The sequence below is a fragment of the Gorilla gorilla genome, chromosome X (genome assembly GCF_029281585.2).
Source record: "Gorilla gorilla gorilla isolate KB3781 chromosome X, NHGRI_mGorGor1-v2.1_pri, whole genome shotgun sequence".
In the NCBI taxonomy this organism is placed as follows: domain Eukaryota; kingdom Metazoa; phylum Chordata; class Mammalia; order Primates; family Hominidae; genus Gorilla; species Gorilla gorilla.
Genome location: NC_073247.2, coordinates 134,830,149 through 134,853,146, shown reverse-complemented (window position 1 = coordinate 134,853,146; position 22,998 = coordinate 134,830,149). Strand labels below are relative to the sequence as shown.

General features: G+C 43.0%; 1 protein-coding gene across 9 annotated transcripts in view; it reads right to left on the bottom strand.

Annotated features, from left to right (window-relative positions):
- The window catches only part of GRIA3 (glutamate ionotropic receptor AMPA type subunit 3), a 307,490-nt gene extending 293,664 nt beyond the window's left edge, over positions 1–13,826 (bottom strand). For 4 of the 9 annotated variants that reach the window (XR_010132479.1, XM_063702873.1, XM_004064818.4 and 1 more), the window contains exons 1-2: positions 12,734–13,143; positions 11,390–11,548 (exon numbers count right to left, since the gene is read on the bottom strand). Coding sequence is in view for 8 of the 9 variants with exons in the window: in XM_063702873.1 (XP_063558943.1) it covers positions 11,390–11,548; positions 12,734–12,842 (268 nt within the window). In the remaining variant the exon portion in view is untranslated. Of the gene's footprint in view, positions 1–11,389; positions 11,549–12,733 lie in introns of all 9 variants that reach the window. The other 5 variants (XM_063702874.1, XM_055376865.2, XM_063702875.1 and 2 more) reach the window with 4 other exon arrangements.
- Between the last annotated feature and the right edge of the window lie 9,172 nt (positions 13,827–22,998).

Genomic DNA, 22,998 nt, shown 5'->3' with positions numbered 1-22,998 from the left:
ACCACCACACCTGGCTAATTTTTGTATTTTTAGTAGACACGGGGTTTCACCATGTTGGCCAGGCTGATCTCGATCTCCTGATCTCAGGTGATCTCCGGCCTTGGTCTCCCAAAGTGCTGGGATTACAGGCCTGAGCTGCCATGCCCAGTGGATAGAATGTCAAAGATAGAAGTCACAAACATCATCCAGAAGAACCTCCCTAGTTTACAAATGATAAAAACTACAGCCAGAGATAGGTGTGATTTATCCAAGGTCATCCAGGCAGTGGATATCAGAGCTGAGACTGGAACCCAGATCTCCTAATTTCTGTCCCATTGTTCATTCCACCACCCTCCTATTGCTCTTACAACTTTTACTGTTTTCCAAGGCCATAAGAAACATGATATCTCAAATGTTCTGTTACTTATAGTTTATTTCATAAGACTTCAACATAAATTGTGTGGTGTATATATGGGTCAGTTAGTCTTAATCTATACTGTAGAGGTGGTCAGTTACCCTCATTTGGAAATACATAGACCAGGAATAGTAATTTAGCATTTAAAGAATTCTAATCAAGAAGTGATTGTAACAATCACCTCAGGAGTTTATCTCCAATGAGCACCAGAGGCTTTGTTAATTAACATTAAACTTCTCATTGGTGAAATTAATAGTGTACGACATATGTGGATTGGCTAGAAATATGGTAGAGGAGTTCCCAAATTAGCATAAAGAAAACATAAGCATCTAGTAAGCTCTATAATATTATCCCTTAGAAAAAATGGTACTGTAGGTTCAATTTGTAAATTGTCCTGTGGACAGCCACCGATGGGGATTTTTGGTTAGCTGAATCCTGCTACTAGAATGTTGTCTTGTGTGCCTCAAGTAAACCTTCATGCAAGGTGGTGTTGTAGCACCTAGAAGCAAAGGGAGCTGAATTTGTCTGGGTCTACAGAACTGGATATCAAATTATTTTATGTCTATTTGCTATTATTTTAATGGGAAGTAGAATATTGTCTGAGTCTTGCTGTTATAGCTGGTAGTGATGTTAATGGGGAGAAGATCTATAGCCTCACTTTAACTATGGCAGGCTATTAATATCCAACAAAAAGTACGTAATGATTGTCAATGACCAGATTGGGTTAGGTTAGTTTACAACTCCAGACAACTATTACATCTCTATTTTAGACCCTGGTCTAAAGTTGGTGAGCCTCTTTCTCAGAGTATATGGGAAGTTCCTACCTTGGGTGGCTGTTGACATAGCCTTACTTGACCCAGTGGCCTCCCAGTTGTGGGCCTGGGGTTTGCATGTTCTAGAACCTAAGAAGTTGTCCCAGAGCACAGCCTCCCCCCGCCAATGGTGATGTACTTCTTCTGATCTGCTGGGCGCTTATTAATGACCTTGTGCCAGCATTCTGACCTTGCTGAGGGCCTCCACATTGCCTGGGGGAAGGTTAGTTAGAGTCAAGCTGGCACTCAGTGATGAAAAGCTACTAGATATAGAGTGTATGTACATGGGACCACAAGTATTTCCACAAAGGAGAAAACATTCTACCATATTGAGATACTTTGATGGCACACTATAAGAAGAAAGTCAAAATAGAGTTTTTACTGAGAAGAGCTTTTCTCTCTGCTGTTCTCAGTAGTTATAACTACCAGTTAATAGAGCTTCCCTCAACCAGTAACCTAGCTGCTAAAAGGAGGTGTATAGTATAGTGCAGAGGTCAGAAATGTGTACTTTCCACTCCCAGTCCCTCTAGGTCCTGTTGCAGGCATTTTGTTTGTCCCATAGTGGTTTAAGAAAATTGAATTTGAATGTCTTCAGGCAGAAGCATGGACTCTCTGGATTGCCATAGGCCCCACCACTCCCTATTATAACACACCTGGTCCAATTACCTACCACTTTTATGTGGTCTGCATAGCCCCTATATGCATTTGAAATTTCAACCCAAGTTGAAATTGATTCAGCCTCTAGAGACAGGAAGATCTCAGGTCGAATCCTGGCTCCACTACTTAGCTAGTTGTGTGACCTTGAGCTAGTTGCTTATACATTTTGAACCACCTATCATTCCTCTTTTAGAAAATGGGGATGAGAGTTCCTCGCTTGTGGCAATATTGTGATGATTCCATGAGATAAGGCATGTAAAATGCTTAGCACAGTGCCTTCCATGTGGTACGGCTTTAATAAATGGTAGCTGTTATTATCTTAGCTCTGGTTTTAAATTTGTTGATAGCAAGGATGGGGAGGAAGGCACAGTGATTGCTATATGAACTGATTGCAATACATTTATTTTTAATAAGTGAGTTGGCATTTGCCATGACGTCTAGTTCAGAGCATGTCTGAGGATGAATCATTAGCTAATAAGCAAAGAAAGGAAGAAGCATTGTCAAAATGAAAATAATTCCTTTGTCTCTACTTACCATCTCAAAGAGCATTCTTTTTTATTTCCCTCAGAGACTGTGACTTGAGGCTAGTCTCTTAGTTCTTCCAAGTCTTAGATTTCCAGCCTGAAAGCCAAACTCTCTAATGCTTGCATAGGCCAATAGCATCTCAGTTACATAGAGAAGTAACATATGTGAAAGTGCCTGGCATAATACCTGGTGCTCAGTGGGTATTCAATAAATATTCAATCTGAATCTGTATATCTCTGTAGTACTGGGGCTTTTTAAACCTGTGATTCCTAAACTGAGTATGCATTAGTATTGCCCATAGACCTTGGTAAAATGCTTATCTTGATAGTTTCTGATTCAATACATTTAGGGTATGACCCAGGAATTAATATTTAATAAGCATCTCTGGTGATTCTAAAGCAAGTGGCCCAATTCAAGAAACACTGTTTAATGAACAAGGAGCTTTGGAAACTGCAGTGAGGTACTAGGATATTTGAGAATGTTTAACAGGTTCTGACTGACTTTGGACATTAATGGCTTTACTAATCTTAATTGTGCAAGGGTGTTCACCTACACAAAGACCTGTACCCACACCCATACACTAACCCCTCTGTGAGCTGCATCCTGATCCCTTCCCATCTCATTTATCGCCTGTGGCTTGACCCCTTTCTGGGGAGCTACAAAGATGAAGGCCCTGGTTGCAATGAATAATTGGCAAGGTAGATTAGCCAATCATGGATAATTGAGAGGGAATTATTTTTGATCACAACAATTTTTAAAAGCTTAAATTCTCACCATACCTCATCACAAACTGATTTTACCTCTGAAAATTTTCCACAGTAACTGTGGAAAATCCTGAAGCTGAAATCACCTATTGCAGCAAACACCACACACAGAACAGGCAGCAGGCCCACTACCATCAGAAGGGTATGACTTCGGTCAAAGGCAGCTAAAATAGTTAAAGATAACTAAAATCTTAGTGAATAAAGTACCAGAATTCATCCATGGAGAAGGTCAAATGTTGAAGAATAGGTGAAGTGTATTTGAGGGAATCTTCCTTATCCTCAAGAGTCTACCAGCGCCCCTCTGAATGCCCGCAATCCATTTGGTGCCTCACTTCCTTGGGCAGGTATCTTGTTCTGGGTCATTTACCTGTCCTGGAAAGCCCCCTCTGAGGATCCTGCAAGGTAACAGGTGGTAATCTGAACAGAGAATTCTGGTTGAAATATTAATGACTGATAAGGATTTAATTTATTCCCTTCCAGATAGCACGCTTGCATTTTGGCACAGGCTTTCAGTGCAGTAATACAAATAAACAAATTTGTGGAATTTCAGACTAATGGCACACTGTTGGGGGGCAATTTTTCCGGGGAATTTTGCTATTTTGCGGTCCTCAAATGACACTGGGTAAGCTTTTAATGACTTCCCTGGAGCAGTTCTCGGCTCAGGTCTGCTAGAAAGTTACATTACTTCCCTTCCCTCCCATCAATGAGTGCCTGGCACAGGCCTTGAAAATGGAGTCAATTTTTCAGTCTCTTAGGGAACCAGATAGAATTCAGGTTGTGTTGTACTTCTTGTTTCTAACCCTGTTTAAGGGAAGTCAGACAGCTGAGGAGCAGATGTTACATGCCTCCTTCTGGCATGCCTTGACCCAGAGAAGCAAAGTGGAAAGGCAGTTGGAACTGCATGCCAACCTTCGCTCTCTTGGGCAGGTTGTTTCTAAAAGGGGCACTTTGGGGTATGGCAAGAAGCCAAGACAGTGTCACCCGGGCTCATGAGCTAGTTCCTCGCTGAACCTGCCTTTCAGTCCCCACTCCACATCCCTACAATAAAACAACTCTAAATGCTATCATCAGATATCTAGTAATGCCACCTACAGACCTGGCTGAAATGGACACGGGCTTGTTGGGAATGTGACAGATACATACTTGAGTAAGAACGAGCCAAATGTGTCTCTTACAGAACCTTCTTTGGAGGGCAAGAAGATACAAAGATGGATAAGAGCTGGTCTGCGAGAGCCTTTTCCTTTAATGATCACAGTATCCTTGCTCTGGGCTCTTCTTACTCAAAGTGTGGTTCCAGGACCAGAAGCATTGGCATCACCTGACAGCTTGCTAAAAATGCAAATTCTTGGGCACCATCACAGACCTAGTGAATCAGAATCTTTGTTTTAACAAGATTCCTAGGTGATTGGTGTGCACATGAAAAATTAACAAGTGCTGTTCTACCCTGAATTGCGCCTCATAGGGTTGAGGGATCATTATCAGCTGTGTTTCCTCTCCTTATTCTTATCCTTGCTCCCCTGCACCCTCCAAATAAGGACAAATGATGGTTGTGTTGAGGATAATTGCTTAAGAAGCCAGTGACGGTTGGGAATTGAGGAACAGGGAGGTCCAGATAGAGCATGGGATGTAAACACTTCTGTGACCAATGAGCAATTGGAAATCCAGAAGAGAATATGCTGGTTATTTCCACTGGGAGGGAGGCCAGAGTGTATGTTTGAGACAAGGTAAGGGAAGGATGGAGGGAGGAGGAGATGCTGCTTAACTACGCTTCCAAATACCTCCAGAGATACTATTTAGTGACTGTGAGAGGGATGTTACCTCTTAAACGTGGCATTCCACATACCATCCCAGGGAAAGGAAACTTACAGCTGGAGACATAGCTTCTCTCCCACCCTTATCCTCTCCTATAACCTTCCTTTTGTGCCAGTACATCTCCTGACAGTGCCCACATAGGCAGGTTCAGTCTCCACACCAGCCTCTTTAATAAAATAAATACCTATGAACTTTAGCAGCTTCCCAAATCACGCCCAAAGGCATTTAGATTCAATATGAAGAAGTTGAACCTGCAGCTTCCCAAATTACCCGCAAAGGCTTTTAGATTCAACATGAAGTTGAACCTGCCTATGCCTCGGGTGTACTTACACCCAACCTACTATGTGCAGTTAGGCTTGTACTTTGGCCTGTAAAAGTCTTCTATGACCAAAGCCAGCTGACCTTTAGTTTGGGTAGAGTGAACAGCCACTCTGAGAGTAATATCCAGAAACACTCCTATTTAAGTATCTTTCCTTGAAATTGAGGCAGTATGTTTCCCATAGTCCCTAGTTTTGAAGCAGATACTCCCCGTTACATATATTAACCCTTTACCATTTATCTGACATGTTCATATATATGAAATGTATACCTATATTAGATATAAAGCTGTCACCCCCAAAGTAGAGTGCAGGCCATACTGCACTCTACATCCTTGGAGCATGGACCAAGAAGAAAGATATTCTGGTGGAGAAGGAGAAGTTCTGGGAATTAGGTCTGGAAAAGTCCGGGGTAGAAAATAGTCCCTAGGTAAGTTTAGTGTGGATGGGATGCCAGAATCAGGGGCTGGTCAGTGAGTAGGCAGAGACCAGCAAAAGGGAGTTAGACGAGCTGGACGGATAGAGCAAGAGAAGAAAATAATGGCAATAGAAGAGGTAGAAATATGAGGAAGACAATTTCTGTCCATGTTAACCTTTGTCAAGGACTGACCCTTTTTGGGGGCTGCTGCCTTAGCTCAAGGCTCATCCCACACACGGGCTGAGGCTATCTATAGCTCTGTATCTGGAGCCCAGACAGTTTCTGAGCAGCTCCCAAGATGGAGGGAATTCCTTTTGTGTCTGCACAACTCCCACAGTGCTGCTGAAGAATACCTATCACCCCCACCTGGGGTTTTAATTGCACCCTCCTGTGGATATTTTATCTAATAAGACCCAAAGTAACAAAGCCAAAGGAATAAAGTCAAAACTTGATTTTTTAATGGAGCAGGTAAAGTATACAGATTATTTGCTTGACCTTCATTGAAGATAGATGGTTATATGAAAGGTCCTTCAAATTTATTTTGCAGTCTCAATCTAAGAAGTTGACAGGGAAATCATCTGGATAAGCATGTTTATTAGTCTCCCCCAAAGTTATGGAATTCTATCTTCTAAAATTCTGGCCCTCTCTTAAAATCTATGCCATCATTTAATCCTTAAACCAACTGTATAAAAATGACAAATCTCTTATCCACAAAGGAAGACAAATAACGATGCCTCAGGAGCTTCATTTATTTTTCAATCTGTTAAAATGAAACCAGCCAATCACCTCTGACTACCCATAACAATGAAATTTAAAAATACATCAGGAGCCAAAAACATAACAAAAAGCTCATCGATCCTCCACTATTATCACTCAGTCTTAGGGACTAGGGAGGGAAATGCAGAATTAAGGAAATTACCTCTGTAGGGGCAGAAGTAGGAAAATGTGGAAAACTAGTTTCATTTTAGGGAAAAAAAGTTAAAATTGCAGAGAGGGAGAAAAACCATGGCCCATTTTGCAGTAAATGTAGATGGAGAACAAAATAATTCCCTTTATTCCTTTCCTTCAAACCCTTCTTGGGGCTCTCCCCCCCGATTTAATAGATCAATAGGAAGCTGCCTTCTAGGGGAGGTAATACACTTTGCAGGAAGCTCACCTTTAGAGCCTGCTGATTGCCATCTATTTTTATGGCCCAAATGAACAGCATCAGCTTCTTCCCTCCCCCGCCCTATGAAAAATAAATTTTAAAAACCGTAATAAACCTTGTGAAAACGTGACTTAATTTTTTGACTGGCACCACTAAGGCAACCTCTTCGTGCTTCAGGGGACTAAGCCAGAGGGGCTGATAAGTGAGCTAAGCCGGCGAGCTTACTGAAGGCTGGCCAGCAGACAGAGGAGAGAGGGAGAGCAGCAAAGGCACAAAGGCAGGGAAGAGGGGGAGTGAGGGAGGGAGTGGAAGCAGAGCAGTCAATGTTGGGTAGTATGGCAAAATCTGTTAAGGGAAGGAGGCTTGATCTTGATCCCAGGAGTCTTCACCTGGTTTCCAAATCTTACATGGAAAGGACAGACACCAAAGCCAAACCAAGACAAAACAAAACCCACCAAATTGCAAAGAATGGGATCAAAGGAGACATTTCCTTCCCAAATGGACATAAATAGTTAAATTGATTTTGGCAATCATAATAATTAGATAATTAGATTGTGACTCTGTAGGCAAGAGACAGAAACCTGTCTCAGCTAAGTATATTTGGTAGTGAAATGCGCTTAGTTGTAAAGGGAGTGTGTTATCAGCAGGTATATTTCAAATGGCTTGAAAAAAATTAATGGAATAAAATTTTGCACCTGATGGGTTACGTTTAGCCAGCAAAAGGGATTTTACCTGGGGCTCCATTAAAGCCTGCACTCCTAAGTCCTATTCTCAATCCCACCATCACCATTGTGCCTCCATCAACAGATTTTTATTTAAGCCAATGCGTTTAGAGTACAATTCCGTGGTGAATAACCTTTAAGGTTACATTTGCCTTTTCCCTGCTTCTTGCAAACAGTGCGTAATCCACAAGCACATTTGTTGGCTGTAAAGGTGTACAACAGCAATTTTTGCAATGACAGTGCGGAGAGGGAATATGAGATCTGTGTGCTAATGAGCTGACACTGCAGAGGCTGGGGCGGTGTAGTGTGGAGTGCACTACAAGTGCACAGCAGAAAGACACAGGAGGGGACTTCAAGGGAATCAGCGATGTTTCCTGAGGAACCAGGACAGCAAAGCCACACAATGGGACACATCAGTCCCTTGGTGTTTCCATACCCCTGCCCTGAAAGCCTTAGGACTATTGAATCTGTTTTTTAAAAAACAAACATGTAACTTACATGTGTATACATCCCTCTTCATATATATTGATTGTGTGTCTATGAATGTATACATCCTGAAGCCAAAGAATTCACACCACTCTTGGTTCTGGGGTTATCTAGCTAAGTTGAAAAGTAAGGCAGCAAACTCTATTAATCCCCATGAAATGGGAACATGTGCTTCAAATCAGGGAAGTCTCTTAGATAAACTTCAATCCATCTCTGAGTTGAGATCCCAAATTAACCACCTTTCAAAGCCAGTGTGGCTCTTATTGGCCTCGTAAGACATGGAATAAAGTTGGAGTCTGTCTTAAGCAAACCTCTTGGGGGTTGTGCAAAAAAATTGGTTTCTGATGAAGAAGAGTCTTTAAATAACTGATGCCTGGGATTCATCGCAAGGAAACCTTTCACACACATTGTCAGAGGTTGTAGGGGTGGGTGATGTGGAGGGAGAACAGAGAACAGGGACACATATATGAAAGAATTACCCTTTGTTTATTCTTTGTGTATTCGTTTACCTGCACACCTACACCCTAGAAAGTGTGTGCCTGCCTCAGGATTGAAGGTGCAGGAAATATCATGAGAAGAGATCAATTCTAGTGCTAAGGGAAGTTGAAACTAGGAATTTTGCATAGGAATAAGGGAAAGTTTCTTTAATTTTTGCCAGCCCATTCCATATTGAACCAGATAGGAGAGGTGGTTGGCCAGATTGAGACTCATCTGTGGTTTTCTGGAATTCTCCCTAGGTCTCCAGAGAAGGACAGGCTGGAGGATACAGAGGTTTCTCTTTGCACAATCAGGGCAATCATTTGGAGGAGTGGAACCTGGGGGTCACCTGTCAGGCTCCAGCACTGAACTAGAATTTCAACCGAGTTGGAAATATTTGATCTCCGCTTCCACAAGAAAAAGAACAATTAAAGCCAGGGGTAGAAATGAGAAACACCTCCAGGGCTTCTTTGGTCCCTTGAAATACTTGGTTTCTGCATTCCAAGACTATGGTTAGACGAGTCATCTTTCTCATACTAAGCTACCAAGCAGCAGCTGCCTGGAGACAGCTTTGAGATCTGGCCCCCATTCAATGATTGTGACATTCAGAGATGACTGTTTCAGGGACCAGAGAAGATGACAGCTTTCCTCCTCTGTCTTCAGAGAAAGCAACAGGCAGCTGGATACACAACACTGGTTTCTAGCTATTTTTCCTGCGTATGTCTGTGCATGCATACATGTGTATTTGACATAACTAACGGCAAGGTCACGTTTTCATTTTCTTTTTCTTGTTGCCCAGTGAGCCACACTCCTTCTCCCGAACTCTCAAGCCCCTAGCCACAACCCAGCCTTGTAAGTGGAAATGCTATGAATTTACGGTGAGGGATTTTGATCAATTTCTTTTCCTTTCCCATGGTTGTTCTCTTATTGCCCTGAGAGGTAAGGCAATAAGGCAACTCAATACCAATATGGATGACTTATTGCGTTTTCCTAAACCTGAGATTTTCACATGGCAAGAATCATTTCTGATTGCTTCTTGAGTGAGGTTCTGACAGTCCAGGGCTGGTGGGTGTCAATCTGGTTTGACCATAAGAACAGGACCAAAAACCTTGGAAATCAATCATTTCTGAGAAACCAAATGGTTCTCTTATCCCAGTTCTCATCAGTGAAAAGACACTGAAGGGAGTTGAAATAAATATTATTTGTTACTAATGATAATAAACCCTGGTAGTTTAATGTATTTAGTTTTAAATCTGTTCTAATTGATATTTAGGAAGCTGCATTTGAGATTCAGCCTCTTGACAAGATCACAGTGCTGCAGGATTAAGAGTCAGATGTGTGTTGTAAATGCTGTGGAGACAGGCTGGGATTACCAAAATAAGATGCAAAGTATAGACAGACATTTCGTAACTTTCACACTAGCTGGAATTAATAAATTCCTATTTTTGTCAATGTCAGAAAGCCAAAGAAAGTCAAATATGGAGTATCTCAGAACATGTTCATATAAGGATCTGTATCTTCAGCTAAAATTTTCTTAAAGCTGACAACTGTCATATTTCTTGCAGAGTATGTTACCCCCATCCCCTTGGCCCAAGTCTTCAAAGCCAAGAAACCTGTGCCCTTGGAGAGACCCTTTCAGTGGTTTCTGGAAACCATGCATCCTTTGAGGCAGAAGGATTTAAAGAAAGTCATATACAAAGTTTCACCCATCCAAACATAAATATCATTTCTCCCTTGGAAGAGAAAGGAAAAAAACCCCAAATTCCAAACTACATCAGCCATAAAAGCAAAGCATATTTTATACCATATTCAGCCTCATTGTTGTGAAAACTTTTAGTGAAATAAGCTTACATGAAGTATTCTCAGTCTTTCTCACGAAACATTCCATTCAAGTAAAACCATATGTCCAACAGGCTATTAGCCATTTAGGTTCCTTTGGTTGTATTTTACAAAATGTCCCCTTTTCAGAGGAATAATCACCCGGTACAACTAAGGATTTCAGAACCGGCTTTGGGCCTGATGAATTTCTTCTCTTTCCATATTCAGTTTTCCTGCTCCAAGCCTCCTCTCCTCCTGCCCCCTCCTTGCTCTAAATTAAGAACTGTGTTGTCTTTAACGATCATGGGGGTGAACAACACTAGGGGAGGCAGAACTAGCTTTCTAAATCATCACCTGATCACCATTTTCTCCCCTCCCCTCAGTTTGCTAGGCATTCATCACTTGCAACCAGTTTGTAGTCTTATGAGTTCCTATCAGAGCTCTCTCAGTAAGTAAGGTAATGTTTGAGGACAGAAAGAGGCCAGGGAACCCGGCCTGTTCTGCCCCTCAAGGTCACTTGTTTGCAGAATTTCTCATATTTGCTTCCTACACATTAGGCAATTGTCAAATTCAGCTCGTTCCTAGAGCCAGGCACTAGCTTTAACAGTCAAGTGATGTACATCCTGAATTGACTCAATCAAGAAGCTGCTGCTGCTTTTTTTAATCTCATCTGAAGAAATTTCTCTGAACAACCATGCTATTTTTTTCTTTCTTTCTTTTTTTTCCCCAGTTAAAAAAAAAAGAGAGAGAGTGTTGGAGAAGGAACACACTAGGTTAGCATGGAGGAAAATGAAACTTTTGCATCAAACACTATTTGGAGCAGACTTTTGCCCACTGTCTTGAGTTTTTCCCACTGTCTTAAGCCCCTCAGCAGTATCATTTGGAGTTGATTTATGCAGCATGAAACCGGATGGATTAGAGCCCCTAAAATATCTACTGAAGCAATCATCTCCCAGCACATACACAGACCCTAAGTGCCACAAGAAAGATGCAAATGAGGTCCCCAACGTCCCAAAGGGAGGAAAAGCAGATCTACTTACAAGCATTTGTCACGGAAAAACTATTGGAGGAATCCAAGTGATCTACGTGGTAATTCAAATGGAAGGGCTTCTCGGTGGTGTTCTGGTTGGTGTTGTATAACTGCACGGCAAAGCGGAAAGCGCTGTGCTCCTGCACTGTGTTTCTCATGAAAAGTCCACCTATAAGCAAAGGGAACGGAGATTTGGCTTGTGTTCCCCCACACTAGGGCCAGTTAGGAATTGGGGAACAATATAGATACCGGATACCTCTCAATGATACTGGGGTGTGGGATTGAGGATTGATATTCAACCTGTGTGTCTTTCAAGACTTGTGAACTCAGATTTTGGCCAAGAGAAACCTGGCTTTTCTAGACTGAAAAGAAGAGGCTAGAGAGAAGGGAGAAGAGAAGAGGGGCCGTTTTGGGTTAGGACGATGGAACCAAGAGTGAGACTTGGTTCTTTCTTAGTCGGTAGCCTTCTTTTTTTTTTAGTCGCCCCCCCTCCGCCCCCCGCCCATCCGCACAGCTGGTCATCTTTTCATTGTGTGAAGAGAAAGGTTGGGAAGAAAAACAATATTGTTCCCCCTGCTACCCCAACCCGTTCCCCATAGCCACCCTCCCCCGTGACAATACAGGGGGTTGGTTCACTAATGGCAAAAATTCTAACTTCTAGACTTGTAAATACGACAGAAGCCAAGATAACTCCCTCCAGGCGCCCAGGAGCCGGCTCCAGACAGACACAGCGGCAATTCATGAATTCGTGGTCTGCGTGACTTCGCCGCTTGCCCGCTCAGCTCCTAGTCTCACCCCCGCCTCCTACCCCATCCACCACCAACGCCTGCTGCTGCCCGGGTCTGGGAGATCCAAAGTGGGCTCCACCTCCCCCAGCACCAGCCTGTCTCCCGACAGCCGGAGACCACGGACTGAGCACCCCGGGCCCGGGTTATGCGCCCTGGCGCGGCCAGACAGTCGGCATCACCCTGGGACAACTTCCAGGAGCTGCACGCACGCCATGGCAAAGTCCAGAGCAGCGAGCCGAAAAGCCTCGACTCTTCACCCCCTTGCAGCATCCCAGCCTCCTGCTCGCCTCCGGTGCTCCTCTCGGCTCGGAAAACCTAGCAGTTCACCCCCAGTAGCCCCAGGAGACCCCTCTCTTGTCCCAGAGGCTCTTCAGACCAGCCACCTCGTTGAGGCTCAGATTCCCCCCGCCCCGTCCCCCGCCCCGCACCATCTCTGCCCGGTCCCTGGCCCCAGTCCCAGTTCCCAGGCCACGCAGGACAGGGACCCACCGCAGCGAAAGCCATGTCGGGGCAGTGGTCTCGGGTGAGGGAGAGCCTGGACGGACGGCTGGCTCGCTTGCGCTTACCTATGCTGATGGTGTTGGGGAATCCTCCGTGAGAATGACCCAAAAGCCCCAGGACTAAAAAGAAGACCGCCCGGAGCACGCTTTGCCCCATTTTCTTCTGCCTGGCCATGCTACGCCTAAAACGAAGCTGACAAGAGCATGGGCGCAACTCAGGAGTCGTCAAAATAATAATAGAAAAAGAAAAAGAATTCGCTGGCTCTTACACCCCCTCCCCTTAACTTGCTCTCGCTCACTCTTCCTTTCCACCCCACACTAGTCCTCCTCCTCCTCCGCTGCCGCCGCCTCCTCTTCTTCCTCTTCTTCTCTCTCTCTCTTACTCTCTCTCTTATTCGCTCGCTCTCTCTCGCTCGCTCTCTCTTCCTTTCTTGCTCCCTCTCTCTCCCTCTCGCTCCCAGGATCTCTCACACCCCCTCCCTTCCCCCCACCTCACTTCTGTCTTCACACCAATCTGGAAGGCGGGTTCATTGGCTGCAAGCTGGGTTTGCCAAAGCGATTTCTCTCCCTATGAGAGAGAGAGAGAGAGAGAGAGAGAGAGAGAGAGAGAGAGAGAATAAAATCCTAAAACAGAACAAAACAAGCAAAACACTGAAAAACAAAAATAGAGAAGCAAAAGAAAGAGAACGAAAGAATAAATTATCAAGACAATCTGAGACTCTCTCCGCGTCCCCCCACCCCGCAAAAGATGGTAGGTCTAAAGAGGGGGAAAAAAAGGAAAGAGCGAAAAGGCTCAGTGCCGGTGAATTGGGCTCTTCCAATTGGGCCGGTAGGGGGATATTGATCAAAGTTGATCTGACGTGGAATTAAAGCCGCACACCGCTTAGCTCTACTGCAAACTGCAGCCCCGGACTGCAAAGCCTAGGCGCTGGCGTTTGTCAACACCGGAGATGGGATCAATAGAAATACACCACTCCTAACGTGGATCAACCTTTCAAGCTGCAACGTCCTCCCACCCTTTAAAAAAAAATAGCTGCATTGCCTCTGTGTTTGTGTGTCTGTCTTAAAGAAGGGGGGCCTTAGGAGGGCCATTAGTGGTTACTCCAGAGTCTTTGTAGAGACTCAGAGAAGCAGTTCCCATCACAATGCGCCCGAAGATGCTGCGCATGCCCGGTCTCTGCCGCTCCGCTTTTACAGCAGAGATCCGAGGGCGAGTGAGCAACCCCCACCCCCATCCCCGCAGCTTTGGGAGGCGTGTCCCTCCCCTTAAACTAGTGCTGAGGCCGGCTTGCGGGGGCATGGGGTGGGCGGTGCTGGGCAGTGATGGGCAGTATGGGGCTGACTTCTTTGGAGGGCATAGGAAAAAGTATGTGCGTAGAGGTAGTAACTAAAAGGTTAATGAAAAGGACGCTCAGGCTCACTGACCAAGGAGGAGGGAGGTGTGGGAATGAGCTGGTCTGGGGGTGGGGATTGAAAGTTGAGGCTGGAGAAAACTGTACCTAGCTGCATTGATCCCTTGGTGTTGCCTCTGGACTTAGCAGCCTAGGGCCCTGACTGATGACCTCAGAGGTTATCAATTCTTTCTGACTCTTCTTCCCCTCTGCTCTAAGGTGAGCAAAGAACCTATGAAGTCCTACAGTACAGACCGGATTTCAGTGACGGTGGCCTTCTCCATAGCATGCTGCGGATGAACCTCCTGGGCTATAGACTCCTCTCCCTAGCCCCTTTCTCCCGCAATGAGGAAAAAGAATCCTCTTTATCGCTCACGTTTTTCACTTTTACTTTACAGTTACTGTAGAAGGCATGGGTTTTATCCTCCCCACACCTGCTATTTTCCTTTTCATATCCTCTCCTCCTGGTCTAAGTGGAACATGAACTCTCCTGCCAGTGTAAAGCGAACTGATATACATCGGGGATAAAATTGGGAATATGCAGGGGATAGAAGGACCCTGGAGCCTAGCTAGTATATCAATTGCTACAGAACTTTGGATTTGGCGAGACGTAGTCTGGAGCCTGGAACAATGGAACAAAATGGCTTCAAACCAGAAAAATTGTCCTAGGCTCTTCCCAAATTTCTATTCATTCTGATAATGCATAATTTCCTCCCACCCACCACTCATAGAAATCTTTTGTCTCCATTTTGATATTTCGTGGACAGGAGTGAAGGAGAAACATGAGAGTCTGAGGAGACTCATCTTTTCAGTGGAAGAAGCATTAGGGCAAAGCGGGTAGCAGAGGTAAGGTTGGTCATCCTCTGCCAAATGTAGACAGGGACATAGCATTATTCGGGAACATGGGCTTAGGAGGCATACACGTCCAGGTTCAAGTCTAAGTCCCATCACATACAGGCAGTGTGTGACCTTGAACAACTTTGTTAATCTGGACCCCAGTTCTCTCATCTTCAAAATGGGAATATTAATATCTTTCTTTATAAGGCAGTTGTGAAAATTAAGTAAGATAATTGATATGAAAGCATCTAATTCGGTGCCTGCCTCAGAGAAAAATCAATAAATGTTAATTTCCAAACTCCCTTCCCTCTTTCTCACCTACTAAAAGTGCCCTCTTGTCCCCCAAGTTTCCTCATGCTGTCATCCTCCTCTCTCCTCATATTCCACATAACTTCAGACTCTGCTATCAAGTCTATGCCAATGTTCCACATTAAAATCTTTCCATTGTAGCTCCTCAAAAGGCCCGGGAGACAATCTTTACTAAGATTCTAATGGCAGGCAACGACAATTTAATATTAAAAATGCCACATTTAAAGAACCTTTACTCTGTGCCAGGCACTAGGTGTTTCTCCTTTTAGATAACACAGTTGCATTTTAATAGGAGCCTTCAATGCCTTGTCCCAAAGGAACAACTTTAATGAGGAGGTTTTAGTTTTGATTTCATGTGAGTGAACAATATATTTTGTACCAGGAGAAAGTGACTTTCAGCATGTCTCACTTCACTCCTGAAAGTAGCCAGGTCCCCATCCATGCTTGGCCAGCCATAAGAGGAGGTGGAAGAAAAGATCTGTGGCCATCTTCATTGTCATTTGGCTTGAAGAGTGATGAGGGTGGCTCAGTAACTAAAGATGAGAGGCAGAAAAATATTTTGGTGCCTATGCACTTGAAAACCCTCGAAGTCATGAATGTAAATGCCACCCATCCCTTCCATTGTCATCTTCCCCTGCCCAATACCTTTTTCCCCTCTCTTTTATCTGCTGCCACTCTTTCAATTTTTAGCTGTCAGTGGCAGCTGTTGGCAGAGTTGGACTAGTCTCATCTGAGCCAGCAGGGGCACAGTGGTAGACTAAGCATATTGCTGTTGGTTGAAAAGCCTGTATAATACATGCAAATTCTTTAGCAATCGATTCCTCACCCAAAAGAGCAGGGAGACACTTTATAAACTTCAACTTTGATTTTCCAACGAGGGGTTAGAGATTATACTAGCAGCATCATAGCCACCAGAAGTTGCCAACAAAGCCCCAAACCTAGCTCTCCCTCTGTGGTTAAGAGTATCCCTGCTGAATTTAGGATTACCTGCTAGCCTTAGTACCTATGATCTGTACTTTTAAATGAGCTCTATGATATAGTTTAAGTAGCAAGAAAATAACCATTGCAGTTTTTATCAAAAAGTAAAAAGTGTACTTCTTCATGAGCTTTGTGCTTGTTTCAGGCTTGAGAGGTGCACTTGGATAAGCATAAAGAACTGTTGGCCAGTGGAATTCTAAGAGGGGATCTATACCATACATTGAGCCTCATACTTGCCAACTTCATAAAAATCAGGAAAACAACAACAGAAATCATCCTATTTCATTGGAAGGAAACTGCTATACCCTTCGAAGAAAATGAAACCAAGATACTATATCCTTTGCCTAATGGGAGCATAATTTCCTAACCATTTGACTTGATACTTTGATTTCTTCAATAAACATTCATTGACCACCTACTATATGGCAGACTTTGCTAAGCACCAGGAATGTAAGGAAGCAAGGAACAGTTTCTGCTTTTCATGAATGTCAAGTTCAAAGGAGGAGCAGATGTATTCACTGGCAATGACAATGCAATATGGCAAGTGCTCTGAAAATGGTAAGCACCAGGTACCATGGCAGCACAGAGGATGGTGTTTAACTATCTGAAACAAGGTACTTCCCTTATCCCAAACCCTTACAAACACACGATAGAACAAAGTGGTTTCTAAGTACCCGTCTTGCTTTTATGTTTGATCATCCTATGATTCCATGAGGTGAGATTATTTTGGGGTTAGAAAAACTGTCCAAACTTTAGCCTAGACTCTAATAAAGGAACTAAGCTAGATACAACTGATTCTTTGTGGCCATCTTTTGCACTGTCACTTCCAGATTATTTGGGAAGAATAGAGTTTAGCCATATCTGGAGATTCAGGTTGGGTATGACTTCTAAGAAAGCTTAGGTCCTCTGACCTACTTCTCTATAGTTCCATTTTCTCCATTATATCACCCCTCCAGAAACCTCTGTGGAAATCTTCTATCTAAGTGTTGGCCTCCATGTTGTTAAATAAATCTACATCCCTGAGAAGCTAAAATTTCAGACACAGGCCTAGTTGGAGCTGCTTCTGTTGGAAGTGTATCTATGAGTCAGAGGAAAAACCTTATTAATTTGGATTTAACATGTCCAGAAATCAATCCACCGAAACTTCTAGAAGGAGACAGTTACACCAAGTGAGTAGTGGCTATGGGAGCAATTGTTTATCCTAAATCATTTTCAGATTAGCTTGCTTTTTATACATAAGGGTATTTAGAACTCCATGTTTTCCCTGAAGACATCCCCAGGAGCCATTTGGAGGAGCAATTAATTGGAAATGACCTGATATTTTTTGTACCTCTCTTCCAACACCTTCCTCTCTGGACTAAACACTTTCACACCACCTCCTTTAAGCACCCTCAGGGTTAGTGACCGTGCTTTGAATGGTCATATATCAGTTAGAATACTTCATGCTGCAGACAAGAACAAATCCACTAAAACTGATATAAACACTAAGGGAGACACATTGGCTCACATAACTGGAAGGGCCAAAGGTATGGCTGACTTGAGAATTCATTAGACTCAATAGTTCAACAATTTCATCAAAAACCTAATTTCTTTTCCTCTCTCCTTTCTGTTTCCCTCAAGATGGCAAAATGGCTGTAGGATTTCTTGGCTTCATATCTATGTCACATCATCTTGTATTAGTTGGCAGTGAATCATGTGACTATTCGTGATCCAATCTTGTGGCCAGGTAATGCCATGCTTAGGCCTGAATTACCTGAACCAGTAGCCATGACATAGGGGACCAGGATTATGACCCATCTGTGCAGTTTAGTGTAGGGTCAGTCTTCCCACCACCATCAAATTACATGATTGATACACAATGAGGGAGAGAGATATGGAGGTTGGGAAACAATCACAATAACCACTGACATCCCTGTCTTCCTGAAGGCCTGCTCCCTGCGAATTGTGGGTGGTAATAATTTTATTCTTCAAGTGTCTACAGGCCCCTGAAGACTTGCCGAAATGGTTTGTCTTTGGTCTGTTGTAGGTAGACTCCTCAATGGTGAGATCCTTCTGTTACTTTAGTAGCTCAGCCCCCTAAATTTAGTTCAAGATGCATCTGCCTGATATTTTAATTCTGTTCTTAACAGAGTTATGTTATATTGAGAGTGCAGGGTGAGAAACTAATATAGAAATAATTTCTTTTCTAGGCAAATAGGCTTCTAGAGACTTTCAGGTAAAAATCTAGAGATTCCTCCACACATTCTCCTCAGGATAAGCAGAGGTGTCACTCTACAGACTATGAAACTGAGGAATCAGAGAGGTTAAGTGAATAGCCCAAGGTCATACAGCCATGTGTTAAGGATTGGCATTTCTTATCCCTCTAGGGCTTTATTCACCAGACCAGAGTTCCTTCATGCTGTGATACTGAGGATGTGGATAGAACTGAATCATAATAAATACATTCTGCTGGGATGGTTACATCTTAGCAAGTAATTATCCCCTGGTAGACTCTGAATGGGCTTAAAAACTGTAGATGGAAATCACATGGCTTCAGGACTCCCACTTCTCACAAAGTGACATTCTTATAAGCTGCAATGTCCCTCTGATGGGAAGTGTTAATTTATTGTGAATTATTCCAGGTTACCTCCCAGAGATAATATTGTTGACATTTTTATTAATGTATACCATTTTACCCCTCTGGGAAAGTTAAAAAATGATCACTGGGAAACAGCATAGGCAAGTCAGGGGGAAATTAACCCCCAAACTAAAACTAGCCCCTCCTCCCAGCCCTACCTGGGGAGGGGTTGCATGTTTGAGTAGATTTGAGGGTTCTAGAGATGTTGAGGAATTATTGGTGCCAATTGTTTGAGGAGTTATGCTTTATACTCAACTGGAAAAATTTCCATTTTTTGAAGTACTTATGAAAATTGGAAATTGACTCTGGATTCTGAAACTTACATGACTGGAGGTTAGGAACTGAGTCAGCATCATGCCAGATAACATCATATGAAGGCAAATAGACTTTTTCCCCATTTTTGAGGTGCATATATGTGTGGGGGTGGTGGTGATGGGGTTGGAATGAGTGCAGTACACATGTTAGATTGAATGAGAGCTCTAATTATTCACCCTTTCCCGAATTCGTATCTTTATCATGGCCTCATTGTGGGCAGTTTGTTTTCCTGTGTTTTAACTTGGCCATGTGACTTGCTTTGGCCAATGGAATGTGGGAAAAAGTGACAGTGCACCAATTTCAGCTTACATCTTAGGAAACCTCACACATATCTGCTTGCCATCTTCAGCTCTGCCAGTGCCATGAGAAGAACATGCAGCAGCTAATTTGCTGGCCGAAGAAAGATGAAAGACATGTGTAGCAGAGCAGCTCCAGTTGACTCATAGATCTACAGTGAGAAGCAGAGCCACCCCAGCTACTACTACCTGTAGCAGCACTGCACTGCTGGGGCCAGTCTAGATCAGCTGAACCCCAGCCAACCTGCCCATCAGTGAGGAATAAGTGAGTGATGTGGTTTTAAGCCACTAAGGTTTGGGACACCTTGTTGTGGAGCAATAGCTAACTAATACAGCAGGCCTCTGGCCGCAATATATTTCTATGAATGGTCTAAAGCTAGGGTGATCATATATTTTTGTTCACCCAAGACCATTCAGTTTATGCTCATGGTCTTGGGACAATTATAAGTGCCCCCTTTCACCGGGATAAAAATACCTCAGTTCAAATGCGAATTTCTATGGTCAATCTAGCTGAGAGAATGTAGATCTTATATGTGGTTGCTTTAAGGGCCAGATGGAAGACTTGCTATCTGCTTGTTTGCTATTTCCACCTCCTAATTTCTGCTTTCTAATTTGTCAGCTGGGGATTTGAGTTTAGCCATCTTGAGGAATAAGGTATTTTTAACACTCCTTTAGAGGTAGAGAGTTTTGGGTTTCCTGCTTTGAAAGAAAATTCAGAGTATTTAGGGGAATAAAAAGATCACTGGAAACATTTGAATTTTAAGATACTTGCCTGTGGCTAATTCTTAAAGAGGAATTGCAATTGCTGGTTTTCCTAAAGTTTAATCTGTTATAATCTGTGTGCTGTAGGCATATTCCGTTGAGTCTTTGTGACATCAATTTCATGAACATAATATTTTGAGGAAAAAGAAAAGCATATTAACCACTCCACATTTTTCTGGGCAATTACCCACAAAATTAAAATTAGTAGTTTTATCCTTTGAAAATACAGGTATGCCCTAGTTTTAAAAAATCCAATATGTGGAACTAGAAATTTGGAAGGAGTTTTGTAGTTTACTAAAAGATTTGCCTAAGTTTTCCTTTAAGTAGTGAACTGCTCTTGTGCAATGGTTATCAGTCAGATGTGATTTTGCCCCCTGGAGGACAAGTGGCAATGTTTGGGAGACATTTTTGATCATCATTCCTGGCAGTGTAGGGTGGTGCTACAGGAATTTAGTGGGTAGAGGCCAGAGATGCTGCTCAACTCCTTATAATGCACAAGGCAGCCCCAAATGTCAATAGTGCCACTGTTGAGGAACCCAACTCTTATGTATTCAGAATAGGAGTTTTAGAAAAACCAAATAGGTATATACACACCTTTTCAGAAATGTGAGTATTGAACTAGGAATCTGAAAACTTGGATTCTAATCATAATTCTGCCAAAATTACTAGGAATATGACATCAGGCTATCATTTACACTCTCTGAGACTCAGTGATTTGATCTGTGAATTGGGGATACATCTTATTTATATCTCCAAATAAAGCATTAGAGAGAAAAGGAGAGGGATGAGGGAGGAGGGAAGTGAGGGAGGAGGGGGATAAGGGGAGAGGGAAAGATCATTGTTACAATACACTTAATATCGTGGTATTCAGGCTGGTAAAGTTGATTAGCTCAAATCATAGAATTACCAGGAAATGTGAACTTTCTAAGAGTACTTCGACTGCTTTTACTTTTCTCGACATTCTACAACTGAAGAAATTGCAGCAGGGCAGAATATCTGTCACTTCCCCAAATCCAATGCAAAAGCCAAGGCTGTCTGACTTCCTATGCTGCCTTTTTTTTCCATTAATTCCCCGCAAGTTACCTACAGTTCCTGTTACTAGTTATCAGTGCTTCAAGTAATATTATCCTTGTATTATTGTTAATGTTCTTTTTTATTTTAGAGAAAATACTAACCGAGAGGAAGCAGCAGTTATGAAACTATCTCTACAGTGATCACCAGAGCTCAGGGTTGGGCAGAAAGCTGGTTTCTGCTGAGCTACCAACACTTAGTTGGACTCAAGGGTGAGAGAGTGAAATGGACTCTAAGTAGCAGCAGGAAGGAGGGAAACTAAGAACAAGGCCTATACAGTGTTTGGAAACTCTTCAGGGCAGACAGGACTGGCTACATAATTTGCAGGGCTTAGAGCAAAAATGAAAGTTCTAGGCACCTTCTTGAAACATTTTTAAGAATTTCAAGACAGAAATGGCAGTGCATTAATCCAAGCATGAGCCCTTCTAGCATGGAGCCCTGTGTGACTGCACAGGTCACACTGAGCACAGTGCCTACTATAGAGAAGAATGGGCCAGTCTGGAGCACCTCCCTCTTCAGTTACCTGGGCCCTTGACTCCAGGCCCCAGGGAGGAAGCTCATTCACTAAGGACCCTGCAGGGTCCACAGGAAATGAGGCGGCTTCCTCTAGGGAGGTACAAACAGTTTCTCACTGCTTCACCCAGCCTCCATCAGTGGGTTACCCCAGTCCCAAGAGAAGTTACATGTTGCAGAACAAGAGACAATCACTGTATCTTGGCAGGAAATCAGCCAAAGAGTGGTCTTATAGATCCTACCTGCCCTGCTATCTAAACTCAAATTGAGCTCCCTTGGGGGAAGATTGTTCCATATACAAAGGCACCACACTGGGAAACTCTTTGTGAGGCAATGCCTTTAAAAACAAAACAAAACAAAACAGAAGAGAACAAAACAAAGCAAAAACAAAGCAAAAACAAACATTTCCTCCCTCTTAATGTAGTGTTTAAGAGCTTAGAACATTATCACATTTTGATAATAACGGGAAAGCAGTGACTCTTTCCCAATTTTGAATTTCCTTCACTCAAATTTCTGGTACATACAGATTAACTTGGTACTGTTTCCTGATGATGGCGATGATAACAATGATGATGATGATGAGAAGGAAGATAACAACGATAATGAAGGCAATGATGATCATGATGATGACAGTGATGATGATGGCTAACATTTATTTCTTACTTCATGCTAGGTATTCTACTAAATGGTTTAAATGTATTGTTTCATTGAACTCTTACAACAACTCTTTGAGATAAGTACTATTAGTATCCCCATATTCCATTCAAACCAAAATTAGAAGCGTTTCCTATGAACCTTAAAGGAAAGAGACGCTGAAAAGCATCTATTACACAAGAGATGTTAAATGGAAAGAAATTGCGCAGTTCCTATTATTAACAAGTTAGAATGTGAAAAGTGTCATTGATTTTTCCTTTTATTATAGGATGCTTCCCTTATTGTATTTTTTTGTGAAGACAAAATTTATTTTTAAATGCTTTGTACAATGCTTAGTACCCAGAGGCTTCTCAATAAAAGCGTGCTGAATGAATTAATAAATGAGGGCTGGCCGGGTGCAGTGGCTCACATCCTAGCACTTTGGGAGGCTGAAGAGGGTGGATTGCTTGAGCCCAGGAGTTCGAGACCAGCCTTGGCAACATGGCGAAACCCCTTCTCTACAAAAAATACAAAAGCTATCTGGGTGTGGTGGCACATGCCTGTAGTCCCAGCTACTCAGGAGGCTGAGGTGGGAGGATCACCTGAGAC